The sequence below is a fragment of the Protopterus annectens genome, chromosome 6.part0, assembly GCF_019279795.1.
Source record: "Protopterus annectens isolate FY-2018-M chromosome 6.part0, PAN1.0, whole genome shotgun sequence".
In the NCBI taxonomy this organism is placed as follows: domain Eukaryota; kingdom Metazoa; phylum Chordata; order Ceratodontiformes; family Protopteridae; genus Protopterus; species Protopterus annectens.
In genome coordinates this window covers 1367802449-1367819262 of record NC_056737.1, presented here as the reverse complement: position 1 = coordinate 1367819262, position 16814 = coordinate 1367802449, and the positions used below count along the sequence as shown (strand labels likewise).

The window sequence follows — 16814 nt, the reverse complement described above, 5'->3', positions numbered from 1 at the left end:
ATAGCTTATTAATATGATCCATCCCCTGGAATGCATTATTAGCATTTGAAGTGGCTATGGAGACAGCCTACTGTGGTACAGAATCTCATCTTGGTGTAGTATCATGATAGGGGTGTCTATGAACTGGAAATGGCTACCATAAGGTGTACACCAGGAGTGAATGTTGCAGTAACATTTCTGAATATGGCTCCTTGTTTACAAAGCAGAATTATAGAAGGGTAATGCTCTAGGACTGTGACCAGGATTCAGAGATGTGTTACATGCAGAATCAGGGCTGCACTGTATAGCGTAATGGCTGAGGTATTTGCTTCCATACCTCTCAACTGTCTAGATTTCTGCAGAATGCCCAGATTTTTGGTCTTTTTCTCATAAAATCTATGGTTTCCTGACAAATTATTAAGGATTGATGTCAGTAAATAATGATATACATATGAGTTTGAGACTTCAAATATTCCAGAAAATGCACGATAATGCAAAACCTGTTATTCTACCAACTGTATAAGTTTATAAGAGCAAGTTGTTTTAAATCTGTCCCTATTTTGGGGCCTTTGTCCCCCCATTATGTTTCACTTAGTCCAGATTTCTTACACCAAGAGGTTGAGCCGTAACTTTACCTCACAGGCAGAAGATACAGAGTTTGATTCTCACCCTTGAGGGAAACTGGCTAGGCTTAAAATGGCCAGAAGGACAGGTAGCCTAGTAATTACCTATGAACCTGTATCAGAACTGTCAGTTTCTATGCCGTCTCATTTATCTAACACAGAAGTAATGTGCATCTATCCTGTGGGGCAGCTGAGGTAGGCTTACAAAAATGTATCTCTGAGACTGTGACTCAGTAACCCACTGTTACTTTTGACTCCCTAAGTACCCCAAATCCCTGTTGTCTATGAAGGCCTACCTTCCCCAGTATATACCTGCAGTCATTATGACACCTACCTCAGCTGTATACGTTAACATATCTGGCACTACCTCTTATCTGAGGTATCAGTGGAGTATCCACCTGGTCCAGTCTGTATATTTCTGTATATCCATGCATTTGTTCATCTAATGCCCCCAGTAATCAACAACCTACATCTTTGTCCCTTATTTTTTACAGCCATCATCATGTCCTTTAAAGGCAATGGACAGCAGAGATTGGACAATGGAATGCTAAGGTGGGATAACTTAAGCCAAACTGAGAATGACCTCCTCATACCGAGATTGCTTAAATGTTGGTGGCACCTGTTAGGGAGTGAATTTGTGCACCAGCATCTGTGGAACCACATGTGGGAAGCACTGGTTCACAACATCAGTACTGTGGGTGATGAGAAATGTACATCACAGCAATGGTCATATATATGTAGTTACTAGGCTTGCAGTCCAGTGGAACATTGAGAAGCTTTGTCCAAACTTCCAGTTGCCCCAAAACACTTTCTGATTTAATGACTTCCTCAAGTTCACAAAGTAGACAAAAGAGGGAATCGAGCTCTTTACCACTGGAACTACAGCTCACAGCTTTAACCTTTTGTTCTAACTGCCAGACCATTGGAGGTATGTCACAAACATGACATGAACATGACAAGGTGTGCATGCAAGAATTTATGTTCGGTAACAGCAGAGCAGAGTGGTCAGCTACTAGAGGGAAGCTATGTAACACTGCAAGCCTAACAGATGTTGAATAGTGCTTCATGTTCTTCCATGGAAATGAAGTCATAGATGTCAGAAATGGGGAATGGACACAGGTGTTAGCGTTTTCTAATCAAATGATCTCAAAGGGAGATGGAACAGGTTATTAACAAAAAATGTGTATACAGCAACTGTGCACATACAGAGTGTTGGCAAGCCACAGACAGCAATGCATACATGCTTCTCATAAATACATCAGGTGTTCAGCTGCATAACATTGTTGACTTAGTTATGTGTCCATTGTATGCTATATTTCCCAGGCTGAGTGTGAAAATGCTCCATTTGGATAATTTTTCTACCTCAGTTAACAGATAAAAATAGAGCAATAGACAGGGAGATAGACAGACAGATAGATAGACAGATAGATAGATAGATAGACAGACAGATATAGATAGATAGATAGATAGATAGATAGATAGATAGATAGATAGATAGATAGAATTGCCCACAGTTTCATGTACATCATGTGTATGCATACCACAGGATTTCACAGGTAGTATATGTATACAGATTCACTCTCTTTTCCCTTGCATTGCATATGCCCATACTGGACCACTTCTACAGTGACACCTGTACAGGTTAGAGCTGAAAAATATGAGGATCTAAAGATGTTGCTGAAACTCAGAGCAAGTACCAGTCACATGACTGTTTATCTCATTTGGAGGACATCTTCCCACCAAACAGTGTAGCTTCACATGACATCCATGGTAGAGGATGTACAGCGTGAGTATCCATTATCTCTGCTGAGGGGCTCCCTATGACTGAGAGCACCAGTCTTACTTCCCCCTGTGGCTGCAGATGCAGAGAAGCACACTGCATCAGATGTGAGTATACCCAGTAAACAGCAGCCTACCAGGGACTCTTTCTGCCAACAAATGTCATAGACAGTCCTTGGTATAAAAGCAGCACTAGGGATCGATCAGTGGATATGCAGAGCCATCCTCCAGATAGTCTAAACCTAGCCATTTCTATATGGAGATGATTGACATGTAGCATGCCATCTATAGGAATACACCACAACACTGTTGATGCTTCTGAGAGGTGTTGCAGTCCAGACACACCAGCATGCCAACTCTTATGAGGAACATGGTGGCAAACATCACTGCCATATCCATCTCATTTTGGAGGTCAGCAAGTACCACTATCAGTTTCATGTCCAGTGGTGTTTTTCTTGGTCGTGATGGGTACAGACATACGAAAGATGGTCACGTTCAAAGCCCAGTGCAATGAGCACAATATGCACAAGGGACTCTAATCATAATACACTCTACCATGCCATATTATGGGCAGGCATACTTGCCAGTCTCCAGGGACAGCACAGCTGATCAGCAGACTCCATACAGGCCAAATTTCCACAACAGTACACATCCATGTCATAAGCACCATCAAGTTCTGCCACTTCAGGCCAACATATAAACCCTAGAGTAGTCTAGTGTCACATAGTGGCACATACCCTCTCAATCATAGTCTCTTAGTGGCACACTTCCATGTCACTGGAAGCTATTTATGACCTGCCTCCTGTGGGACGGCCACTTACTAAGGGTGTAACAATAAATGCATGCAATTATGTTTGTTGGCACCTGTGTAACTGGTGATGGGTGTGATCCACTGAAGCCTCCCTCCCATGTGTTGTATGTGGAGAAATCTGATGCATAGTGTGACTCACAGCCATTCACAGCCCAGCAACATTTTTAATTAAATGCTACTTAATACTACATGCAGAAGTGTGGTCAGCTATCCACCAGTTTGGTACTGCCTGCCTCATAGTAGGTGAGGAGCAAAAAAAAGAGTCCTATTTTTTCCTTTTAAACTGTATCCAGAAATAGCCAGGGAATTGTTATGGCTAGGCTTGTATAAGCTCTAGGTCCGATAGCCTAGTACCAACCTATGAACCTAGCAACTGCTTGCAACATTTGATTATGCCACGTATGGTTTATGCCACATACAGAGTGGTAAAGTGTGTTGGCTCTTAAAAAAAGAGCTACTCTTGCCTTTTCAGCTTGCAATTGCTTGCTACAAGTTACTATAGTTTATGCCACAAACATACAGAGCACTAAAGAGCTTGTGTTATAAAAACATGCTCTTCTTTCCTTTTAAACTGTAGCAACTGCTTGCTACATTGACATGGCTATGATTTTCTGTTATACAGCTGGCATCTGTGAATCCTTCATATAGGTTATGCAAATTGCCATACAACTGCTTAAGGTACAGTACAGTATGTACAGGGTGAAAAAGAAATCAAATTATGGGATGTTGATACAATGATTTGCAATGAACCTGTATAAGTAAACAAAAGTATGGAAGTGAAATGGTACAACATGTGAAAGATTCAACACAAACCTTGCATTTGACTTTGGTGCATGACAGGGAACTGTACTTTTTACTGAGGTGTAGTGACCCTGAAAGAGATTATATTTACACAGAGAGCCCAGAGCTTCCCAGCTGCATGGAGGAAACAAATATCTACAGCAGTACACCAGCACTGCAACATAATTAGTTTAGTGAGCATAATGAACAAGTTTAACTGGAGTAGTCATATAGTTTACTTTTCAGCATTTCCTTTTGTAGCTGTGTAGACATTCATACAGAATAATGTTGCATATTTTGTAAGCCTGGAATGCCAGTATCCCACGTACCACTACAGCTAGTTTATTTTCGTTCTTCTGACCCAGTTCTACATACACACACGCACACACGCGCACACACACACACACACACACACACACACACACACACACACACACACACACACACACACACACACATGGTATACTTGAATATTACTGTTCTGTTCTTCAGAGATGGCAGAGACAAGTTCCTGCTAAGTTTGGTGATGTATTCTATTCATGGCTTTCCTGAAATATGCAGCATACACTAGGCTCAAACCCACTTACAGCTGGCTCAAGCGATTCCAAACTATCTTACCCGAGTTTTTCGTAATAATGATAACGGCAAATAACCGGATGAAAAGTATATTCTTAAACCTACACCCATGGTTAAATATTACATAATGGTGAGTTATGTTTATTTTCCTTTGCTTTATTTGTAGGCACTTTTATCTGAAATGAAGGAATGAAACAGTGTGCTTTGTTTTTCATTGTTCTATATATTTTTCTGTTTCATCTAGATGTCCCTTTGGCTATGGTGGAACAAACTGCAAAGACAGTAAGTTGTCTGGATTACTATACCATCTGCTGTGGTTTCTGTATATTTTAAAGTCTTTGACTTCCTCTTTCTTAATATCTTACCTTCCTCTAAATAATAGCCATACTGTATGAAGAAACATCTCTCTCTCTCACACACACACACACACACACACACACACACACACACACACACACACACACACACACACACACACATATGTATATATATACATACATATATAGATGTGTGTGTGTGTGTCTGTGTGTATGTTTCACAGAAATTGCTGTTTTACTGAATTTCTCCTGAAGACAGTGCAAACTGAATACTTTTCTGCATATATTAAATATCTGTGTGAACTGTAAGCGAATAATTCTAGGGAAACTTCTATTTGTCATTTAGTATGCTTTTTGCAACTATGATAGCACTTCTGCTTTATCAGAATTTATTTTCTAATTTAGAATTGCCATGAAAACAATATACTATTATAGGATGTTTAAAAAGAAAAGCAAAAGAGATAATTTGTACTGACAGAGCAGAATTAGTTATTTACACTTTTCATTGTTGATTAATTATCACTCACTGTGATCAGTGGCACAGACCTATGTGTTTCAATGAGCCTTTGGAAATATCAGCCTTACTAAATAGCTTATTTAATCAAACAAAATAACACACAGACCTTGCAGACATCAATCTAAGTTTGCAGCAGAGCAGATACATCAGTTTTTATGTCGTATTTGTAATGATACATTATACTGCCAAATATTTAACACTTTTTGTTTAGGAAACAAACAGTGTCAGAATGTATTTGCTGATCTGAAAGGCCAAGAAAAGTGAAAAAGGCATCTGGACCTAATCATTTTAATTAACCTAAAAGAAAGCATGTGATGTGTCAAAAGAACATGAGGGACTATATACTGTCTCTCCCATCCCCTCTGGCAAAAGCTATGAGTCTCTGTCTTAAGTATTGTGTTCTGGAGAAGTCTGTCTCACAAGGGCTTGGTAAGAATGCAACCATTTTAGATATCAGTAACAGGAATTACCTAAGAGAGATTTCAAAAGCCTACAAAGACCAAGTAACAGAACTCAACAGATTTACTTTTGAGAAAAGTAGGAACGAGGGTCATTAGAAAAATGTTTATGTGCCTCAGCATAATTGACATAGTTCTAAACATACAACAGGAATATAGTAATATATAAAATATTGGTTGATAAGCACTATACACCCTACCAAAGCTGTCATTTCCCTAAATGAAGGAAGAGCTGTAAATTCTTGACTTATGTATAGACAATATAGTTTTGAATTCTATTTTTTCAGATTCAATAACCTTCTTACCAGCCAAGAGTACTAAGTACCCCTTTTCCCCAATACAGAATGTATTCTTCTCAATACAAAATAATCTTACATTACCAAATAAGAAAAGCAAAACTTAACATTGTTTTCCCTTTTAGCAGCATCAGTGGTACAACAGGTTGTCTGTTAGTTATATTCCCACACCAGCTAGAATGATTGCTGACACTGCAGTGCAGCACTGGTGAGAGGGAAGGGGTGCACTCTAGAGAGTGCCATCCTTTGGATGTGATATTAAACTGCAGCCACATTTGCTTTAGTAGGTAGTAGCTCAGGTGGATGTAAAAGATCCCATGTCATCTATTCAAAAGAGTAATGTAAGTTCCCAGATTCTCCTTGCCAAAGTTTCCCAAGTAGTATAAATACCAGCTTGGGTCTCCCCTGAAGGCTACAAGACTAGTAAGACTAGCTTGGTCAACAAAGGATTACCAAAAAAAAAAAAGTTCTTTGGTATTCAACCTGTTGAGTGTACTCCATGTCAGACTTGCATGAAATTACATGTTGCTTTTCATTAGGTATTTATCTGTCTCTGTTGCAGGATTGCATTTCAGAATGCTGACCAAGGAAACCATTACAGTGACAGTAATAGCATATTACCTGTTACATGTTACATGTTGGCATAATGGTAAAGATCTTTGCCTCCCATGTACAAGGTACATGTTTTGATCCTGATGTCATACCAATGCCTATATGGAGTTTGCATGTTCTCCATGTGTCTCTGTTGGGTTTCTCTCTCTCTTCCCAAAAATATGCTGAGTATTTTCACATCAATGTCATCCAAAATAAAGCTGTGGGTACAGACTCTAGAAGGCGTTCTAGAGGAAGAGTTGTACAGACCAACCACTTTGGGCCTTGGTTGTGGTGCACAATATCCTATACATAGGAGAACACAAATCACAGACTGCACACCAAGTCAGGCTTAGACACTCAATGATGTAATAATTGGTTCTAGGTGACTGGTGTTGTTGACTTATATCACCAAAAATGGGCATAGGTAGTTGCTACTCTAACCTATGCCTGGAACCCATGCTTATGTGGGAGGGGTGTATGTGCCTCTATTGACCAGTGTGTGCCTACTATAAAGGCATGTAGCCCTTGGTCAAGAAGCTAGTACCTGGTTGTGCCAGGTACCAAGTGTTGGTTACCTGGGCTAGCACTGTTGAGCGAAAGCTGGACATAAAGCCAATCAACCTGCTAAACATGAACTAAGGATTACTGCACTCAATGTATTCTCACTGAGAAGGTGCATCTTGAAGCTGGACTTCCTATGTATCCAGCAGACAAGATGGAAGGGCAATCTGCTCACTTGGCTTGGGCTCCAGGGTCTACTTTTCAGGAGGAGGACAGATTATAAATGCTGTGGAAATTGTGGTGAGGGAGAGGCTTCATAAGACAGTGAGGGAAGTCATAAGAATTATTGACAGACTCCTGGCAATCTGACAGCAGTGTAAGGATAAGGTACTATTCATAATCTCACCTTATGTACCACAGCTGAGTTGTGATAGTGAGAAAAAGGGTGCATTCAGACAGTATCTGCAGGACTTACTAGATAAAGCAGGGCAAAATAAATTATTGTTGATAATGGGTGACTTGAATACACATATTAGGAGAGACAGAAAAGGATATGAAGACTGCCTGAGTCCATATGGTTGGGTAAAAAGGAATAAAGAAGAAGGAGCTATTCTAGACATCTGTGTGGCAAATGGCTTGATGGTGGCCAACACATGGTTCAGCAACAGAGACAGTCACAAGATCACATAGAAGAGTGGACAACATGCAATTCGGGTAGAATTCCTCCTAGTAAGGAAAGAACATTGTGGTAAAATCAGAGAGTGCAAAGTCATTCACAGAGAAACAGTCATCCCACATCATAAACACTAGTTCCTGCAATCAGCTGCAAGCAGAAATCAAAGAAGACTGTAAGGTTAACAGAGACAAAGCTGAAGACCTGGAAGATGACTGGAGAAAAGCACAAGAGTTCATGGAATTATTCATGGCTCTAACACCTCAGGAAGAAGATGAAAAATGGCAGTGCCGTAAAACAGCATTTGTGAGAACAATAGAACAGATATGTCACCAAGCCAGGTAGGGAAGCAAGGTAAATAAGGAGTTCTACTTGAAAATGTGAAAGAACCATATAATCAAATCCAGGAACATCTAGACCAGAACATTGCATGTTGAAAAGATCATAATTCCAAAAGCTCGAGACGTGTAACATCAAAGAAGGAGACCAAAACATCATAAGGTAACATCATCGTATCTTCTCCACTATGGCCTAATCTATGACTTAACTATAAACTATGACCTCTCTCTTAAAGTGGTAAAACACTTATGTAGAATTTTTGTACTATACCATAGAGGAGAAGATATGATGATGTTACCTTGCAATGTTTTGGTCTCCTTCTTCGATGTTAAACATCTTGAGCTTTTGGAATTACGATGTTTTCAATGTGCGACCTTCTGGTTTCGATGTTCCTGGATTCGAGGAGGTCCTGGAAGACATTCACTCCAACCCAGGACCAACTCCATCTGAAGTAATCAACCTAATAAATAATATTCCCACTAGTTCTTCAACATTTTCAAGTAGAACCAAATAAGGAATGCTAGTGGTGGAATGCAAATGCCCAGGAACTTATCAAAAGAAAGCAGAAGTCCAGGAAAAAGTAGGAGACAGAAATGACAGACCAGGCTAAGAAGGAATACTGGTTGGCTAATTAAGAGAGCGGTTGCAATAGCAAAGAACAAAGCATCAGAGGCACTCTGCCAGCTTCTGGAAAGTGACTCACTAGATGGCACAAATAAAAATCTCTATCAGGTTGCAAGGCAAAGAGAGAAAGTTAAAGAAGATAGTCAGACAACCTTCATAAGGGAGGCCAATAACAACTGGCTAACCAAGCCACAGGAAGTCAAAAGCAGATGGAAGGAGTACTTCCAGCAGCTTCTGAATGAAGAAAAGCCCAAAGAAGCTGTACTGTCCCAGACACAGCCTATGATGAAAGAAGAGGAGGAGTGACATTCACTCCAACCCAGGACCAACTCCATCTGAAGTAATCAACCTAATAAATAATACTCCCACTAGACTGCAAACCTTCAACAAAACCTCCAACTCTCTCCTAATCTATCACCTAAATATTAGAAGCCTAAATAATAAGATCCATTATTTGCATGCGCTCATGGCAGTACACTCCCCAAATATACTATACCTTACTGAAACCTGGCTTAAGCCAATCACTGCTGACAATAAAGTTATACCGCCTGGTTACAATATTTTAAGATGAGACTGCATATCAAGGAAGAGTGGGGGGTAGTTGTTTTATATAAAACTACACTTAATGTAACTATTTAAAATTCCCCACAAGCTTCACAAACTGAAAATGCAGAAATACTAATTACAAAACTACAAATCAACAAACACAAATCTATAAACATTGGCTGCATTAACATTCCACCAGGTAACAACACTAATACCACTGAGGACATCTTGCAGTTGCTGTCCATAAACTTCTCACGAGAAATCATTGTTCTCAGAGATTTTAATATTGACTGGAACATCTGTTTCTCAGACTTCCCTACTACCTACATAAATTTATATGGTTTCACAGAGGCGATCTCTACTTAACATACAAGGCCATCTCAAACCCTGAGATGTTGGACATGCTCCACTTAAAGAAATCCCAATCCCTCAGAGCCACACATTCCAGGGATCTAAACCTTGCAACACAATGAACAAAACATGCTGGAGGGATAAGTTCCTGACCCAGAGACTCCCAATACTTTGGAATAGACTGCCCATACATGTCAAGGAGAGCACCTCCTTGGCCCTCTTCAAAAGGAACCTTGACGATTGGATGGGAGATAGGAAATTCACCCCGGGGATCACGTCAGTTGCCCTGCTAAACAGAGGTCCAGGGAAGTAAATATTGTGGGAAGAAATATTCGGGGAATTGTTTGGTTAGGCTTGTATAGGCCCTAGGGCTGATAGCCTAGTACCAACCTTTGAACCCAGGCCATATCATCCACCACTAGAATTAGTAAGCCCAACAACAAAAAGAGCATACTAGACTGGATTCTCATAAGTAACCACCCCCAAATGTATAAAGCAGGCACCCAACCTGAAGAAATCAGTGATCACTTCCTAACTTATATACTCAGGCAAAAAACTGATATCCCTCAAATACCTAGCTTTAGAACTTTTAGGAGCAATAAGAGCTTTAATCAAACTGAATTCCAAAAGGAACTTCAAGCATGTAACTGGAACTATCTAAAATTACTCCCATTACACAAAGCAATTTTAATATTTTAAGTCCACATTTCTTACTATCCTTGATAACCACGCACCAACCTGGACCATCAAAACCAATAAAAAAGTAGCACCATGGCTGTCTAAAGAAACAAGACAAAAAATCCTAAGTAGAACTAAAGCCTGGACTTCTTGGAGAACCAATAAATCCCCAAAGGACCAACTTATATATAAACAGCTAAGGAATGATACAAAAAAGTCCATTGTTCTAGATAAAAAAAACTATTACTGCAACCTACAACAAAACACCAAAATTGAGCACAAACATTTTGGTCCAGTTTAAACAATCTTCTCCATCCAGGACATACTACTACTCCTACCCCCGTGACAGCCCTCCAAAAACCTCCAGAAATTATTGCCAACACCTTTAACACTTTCTTTACAGAAACTATACAATCCCTTGCCAACCAGCTAGCACACAATAACCCAAACCCAACTGACCCAATATCCAACACTCACCCCCCCTTTAACTTTCAACCAGTACCAACATCATTTATCAGATCTTTAATTAGGAAACTGAAACCCACCACCCCATCAGCAGACCTCCTCCCTGCTGAATATCTTCAAAAAGCTGCAGACGTATTAGCATGTCCCATTTCAGTATTAATCAACAGAACCATCTCGGAAGCATATATCCCCTCCAGCTTAAAATTTCCCACATCATTTCTCTCCATAAAGGGGGTAATTCCAATGAACTATCAAACTACTAGCCTATTGCCATTCTGTCCCCTCTGGCTAAAATTATGGAAAAATGTATCCATAAGCAATGCTTGCATTGCCTTAAGCTGAACAATCTCCTAGCCCCCTCTCAGCACAGATTTAGACCCCACCATAGTTCAACCTCAGCCCTTCTTTCCATCTCTAAGACAATAAATCAATATCATAATAATAACAAGCTCTCCTCTGCCCTCTTTCTCGACCTATCCAAGGCATTTGACATGGTAAATCATCAACTACTCCTATGGACACTAAAGATTATTGCCATAGATAACCTGGCAATACACTGGTTTCAATCCTATCTAAATGACAAACAACAAGCTGTGCTATGGAAGGATAGCATTTCCTCCCTATTGCCAATCACCTTTGGAGTGCCTCAAGGGTCTATACTAGGACCTCTTCTATTTTCCATCTTCATTAACAATCTAAATACAGTCATCCCCAAAGCAATCTGCATTCAATATGCAGATGACTCTACCCTAATCTGTTCTGCCACTTCCCCGATAGACCTACAGACCTTGTCCCAAAATACCTTTAACAAAGTTGAAAGCCTTCTCACTGACCGGCGTCTTCTATTAAATCCAAATAAAACAAAACTGTTACTCTTTGTCCCCACTTGGAAAGTCCCTTTGCCATCATTTACCATATCATCCAACTTTGGCACCATACTTTCCCCAGAATCTACTACAAAACTATTAGGTGTAATAGTTAACAACCTAAAGTTTGATGCCCACATCAACAGAACCATTAAAACAGTCAATAAGAAACTTGGCTCTTTATATAGGATTAAGCCATTCCTAACCGCAACAGCTAGGACAGTGATTGCCCGTACACACTTACTATCAACCCTTCTTTATGCCTCCTTGATTTATACAAACCTAAGTAAATCTTACCTCAATAAACTCAATAGCTGCTATAATAACATTGCCAGATTTGTCACAGGTTCAGTATATAGAACACACCACTGTCTTAACCTATGGTCCCTAGGCTGGCTAGAGTTACCCTCTCAACTCCAGTATACCCAATTAACAGTTGTTCACAAAGTCCTCTATCAGCCCAAAAGCACGCCCATACTCAAAAACATAATCACCCCTACAACAACCTAAAAACATGCTGTTCTTCTGATATAATGCTATTACAAACTGTGAAATCCAATAACTCAGAGGGTGAATAATTATTTTTCAACTCTGTTGGCAAAATCTGGAACCTACTCCCTGCTGAACTTATGGCAGTCCACTCCATAATCCAATTTAAAACGTCTCTCAAAGCACACCTAAAAACTCACTGGTTGTGCCTTTGTACAAACCCAGAGTAACCTACTCACTATTAACTCTGTATTACTACATTCCCTGGCTACTTGTATAAACTATCTTATAATAAATCTGATAAAATCAGCTGTCTCACTCTAATGTATTATACTACTGAATTATATGCTACCCTGCTCAGCTTTGTACTACTATAACTGTTTATGTTCTAATATTAGAATAAAAAATTGTAAAGTTTTTATGGATGCATTCTGACAAACCTGGAACATGTATCTATATGTAATTGTATAAAAAACTGCAACTGTTATGTCTTATGTATCTGTTTATGTGGAGCTTTTCTCCCTGGGCCTATAAAATAAAAACAGTAAACAAAATGAAGTCAGGGGAAGCAGCAGGCTCAGATGAGGTGACAGCAGATGTGATCAATATATTTGGTAAGAAAGGGAGAGATGGCTCCTGAGGATACTCATAGCTGTATGTAGATAAATGACTGGAGAATAAGCAATCTAATGCCAGTGTACTAGAACATGGGGCATTCACAACTCTAGTCATTACAGAGGTATCAAATTCCTATCACACTGCATGTAAATTTTGAAGAGAGTGATTGATAAATGAATATGCAGAGTAGTTATAAGTGAGATGGGAGATGAGCAGTTCAGACTTAAGATACAGCACAACTGACTGATGTCTGTATTAAGACTGATAGTTAACAGGAAGCCAGAGATGAGAAAAGAGTCCACTGGGCATTCCTAGACTTGGAATAATCATATGACAATATCCCAAGATGATGATATGGGCAGTCCTGCAGTGGTTCTAAGTACCAGAAACATTGAAAGAATTGGTTCAGGCTATTTACAAGGACTCAATGACTCAAGAGCAAACAGTGTTTGGACTGACAGTGGGGTTCCCAGTGGTTGTGGGTGTACATCTAGGATCAACTTTCATTCTGGTGATGGATTACATTAGCAAACAGGTAGGATGGGACAGAGCAATAAAGCTGCTATATGCAAATAATGTGGCATTGCAAGCAGACTCTGAGAAAAAACATCAGCAAAGGATATGGGAATGGAATGCAAAATTGAAGGCACGTATGCTGAAATTGAATAGAGATACATTGTAATGGCTGCAAGTGGGGAAATCAGAAAAAATTGTGAATTGAGCAAGAAGAGAAATAGTGGAACACGTTAACAGCTTCAGTTATCTGGGAGGAGTGGATGAGGAGAGGCAAAGTGTAAATGAGGAGGTCAAAGCTAGAATCAAAGGGGCTGTAGCCAACTGGCATAGAGTGTCAGGGAGAGTATATGACAGAAGAATGTCAAAGAAGTTGAAAAATAAGTTGTTTATAACATGGCTGTACCAAACTCCAACAGTATGTACCACTCATTCTGTATTCTAAAAGTGTGTACCAACCTTACGCAATATGCACCAGAATCCAAGAGTGTGTACCACTAATTCTGTATCCTATAAATGTGACAAACTTATGCATTGTGCACTAGACTCCAACCATGTGTACACTCCTTCTGTATACTAAAAATGTGTATCAAACTTCTTGTGCACCAGACTCCAACCATTTTTACCACTCATTCTGTATCATAAAAATACGTATGAAACTTATGCATTGTGCATCATACTACAAAAGTGTGTACCACTCATTCTGTATCTTAAAAATGTGTACCAAACATATGCATTGTGCACCAGACTCTCAACAGTGTGTATCACACATTCTGTACCCAAAAAATGTGTACCAAATGCATGCGTTGTGCGGCTGACACCAAGTGTGCATCACTCATCCTGTATCCTAAAAATGTGTACTAAATTTATGTTGTGCAGCAGACTCTAACAGTGTGTACCACTCATTCTGTTTCCTAAAAATGTGTACCAAACATGCATTGTGCACCAGACCCCAACAGTGTGTACTACTCATTTTGTACCCTAAAAATGTGTACCAAATGTATGAACTGTGCACCTGATGCCAATAGTATGTACCACTCATTCTGTATCCTAAAATGTGTACCACACTTATGCATTGTGCTTCAGATTCCAACAATGTGTACTGCTTATTCTGTGTCCTACTCAGTATTTGGCTGCACTTAATGATTACACATTGAAAATCTGTCCATCAATTAACTACATGGTTTGCTTCAGTCACTTTTCAACATGTCTTTGAAAATACAAAGCAAATCTTAAGTTTAACTGTATTAAAACAGTACAAATATAACTGAGAAAAGATGTCAACATAATGACCTTTCTACAGGGAGAACCTATGGACAGTGCAATAATGATAAACCTACCAGATATGAGACCGCAGGAGAGTGAAAGGAAAGCTTTGATAAACAATTTTGTATGTCTATTAATGAAGTCAGAGAACTTAAGAACAGCATATATCATAGATATAATGATGCAAGGAACAGAGTGAAACTGTCTGAAATATAAAGTGTAAAGCCATTAGTTTTAGGTCAATGGAGACTTCTAGGGTGTGGGGGTATAGCCATAAAAAACAGTAGTAGGCAAAGAGGAAAGGTTTAAAAAGTAAAAAGAGGGACACAAGGCACAGGGTAAAGAGAAATGGTGATCATCAGAATGTTTAATACAAGCTAGTTAATATAACTTGAATGACTGAACAATATACTCTACTGAATAAGCAGGTGAAGTGATGGTGTTACTTATAGGGTGAACAGATGCTTTTAGGTTCAGAAGTACAGCAACACACATCATTGATGTCCCTGATATGAGAAAGGATGAAGACATGCGTGCGTAAATGGGCGTGCCTTCGTTGAAGGTTGAGAGTCGAGCTGGCACCTCGGCGTTTCGTAAAAATCTACTGCCAATCATTAGCGGACCGGAGTTCCACTGTGGTGACCCCTTACCGGGAAAAGCCGAAAGACAAACAACAGCAACATAGAAAAGTCCTCAAATATACCACCACTCAACTTTGGAAATGTAGTATTGCTTTCCTGGTAGATTTGTTTTATTATTTCAGAGTCATGAACTTTTACATGTTTGTTAGGGTCATAGTTGCCCATTTAGCTGAAACTTCTTTTGACAAGAACATATTTTGCCAGGATATGGCTAATGGCATCATATGCGGATCAGAAGATAGAATGCAAAAAGGGGGTGATTATAAAGGCCATGGACAAACAGTAAATATTTAATTCACAATTAATGTGGTATAGTTATATAACTGTAAGAGTCTTACAATTAACAAAATATGATTATTTAAACATTACTCACAAGAAATACTTAATATAGCTGAATACTAGACTTTATGCCCATTTTAACATAGCTATACTGAAAGAATTTTTAAGTTTGATTTCTTTGCCTTTTCAGATTCTCGACTTATTGCTGTCGTAGTTGGTGTGTTAGCTGCTGTTATTGTAATAGGAATGGTAGGAGGAATGATTGGAGTGACGTTAAGGTAAATTAAATTAACTTTTTAATTTCATATTTTTACTGAAAAGTTTTTTTTCTGCAGGAAATATATGTAGAAAAATTGGAAACCAACTGAAAAATGCCAGTGGTATGTTACCTTGAATCCAAATGCATTCTGAAATCAATAACAAAATGTATATTTTGTTCATCTGTTGTAGCATAAAACAGGCTTATATTACTTTGTTGAAATGTTATTTTAGCAAACACCTAATCATTGATCCCTATCCAATGAAAATTGCTTCCACAATTCACTGAATTTACCAAAGGCAAGGAAATACTTACGCCTCAGCACAATGGACCAACATCTAAGTAAATCAAACCCACCAAAGCAGAGGGCTTTGCACCCCACACCCCTGATGTGGGGGCTGCACCCCCACCACACCCATAACTATATATACTAACTCCGAGATCGCACTAAAGCAGAGAAAAGGTCAAAGTTGTGTAGTTGGCCAACTACTACTACTTTGCCCTTGGTAAATTCAGCAAATCACGGAAGCGATTTTTGAAGAATTTGGTTTGATGATATGGTGTTCTCTGAAATAACATTTTGGCAAACTAATGTAGACCCCATAAAGCTACAAAACGGGGAAATTGCTATGCTAATCATTGTGTAATTCAACAAGATGAAGTAAATGGAAGATAGTTATATGAATTTCTTATGCAGCCAAGTCTGATACAGTCAGATGAAATGATTATGAAATAAAGTAGAGACCATAACAATGAAAGGTGATGCTGAGCTATATAATATAAAAGAAAAAGATGGCAGAAATGGGGTCTATGTTAAATGAATGAACGATCATAATGTCGAGTACAACATACTCGACACACTATGATCGTAAGTTCAAAACCTCGAACCCTTAAAATCCCGAAACAAACAAAATCGAAAGATTTTGTTTGCCCCACACCTCCCCTACACTAACATACAAAACACACACATACAGCC

At 39.1% G+C, this 16814-nt stretch overlaps 1 protein-coding gene across 1 annotated transcript in view; it reads left to right on the top strand.

The window, feature by feature from the left end:
• The window catches only part of MUC13 (mucin 13, cell surface associated), a 117001-nt gene that overhangs the window by 17301 nt on the left and 82886 nt on the right, over positions 1-16814 (top strand). Inside the window, exons 2-3 of the mRNA XM_044073755.1 lie at positions 4793-4830; positions 15770-15857. Coding sequence (XP_043929690.1) covers positions 4793-4830; positions 15770-15857 — 126 coding nt within the window. The remainder of the gene's footprint in view (positions 1-4792; positions 4831-15769; positions 15858-16814) is intronic.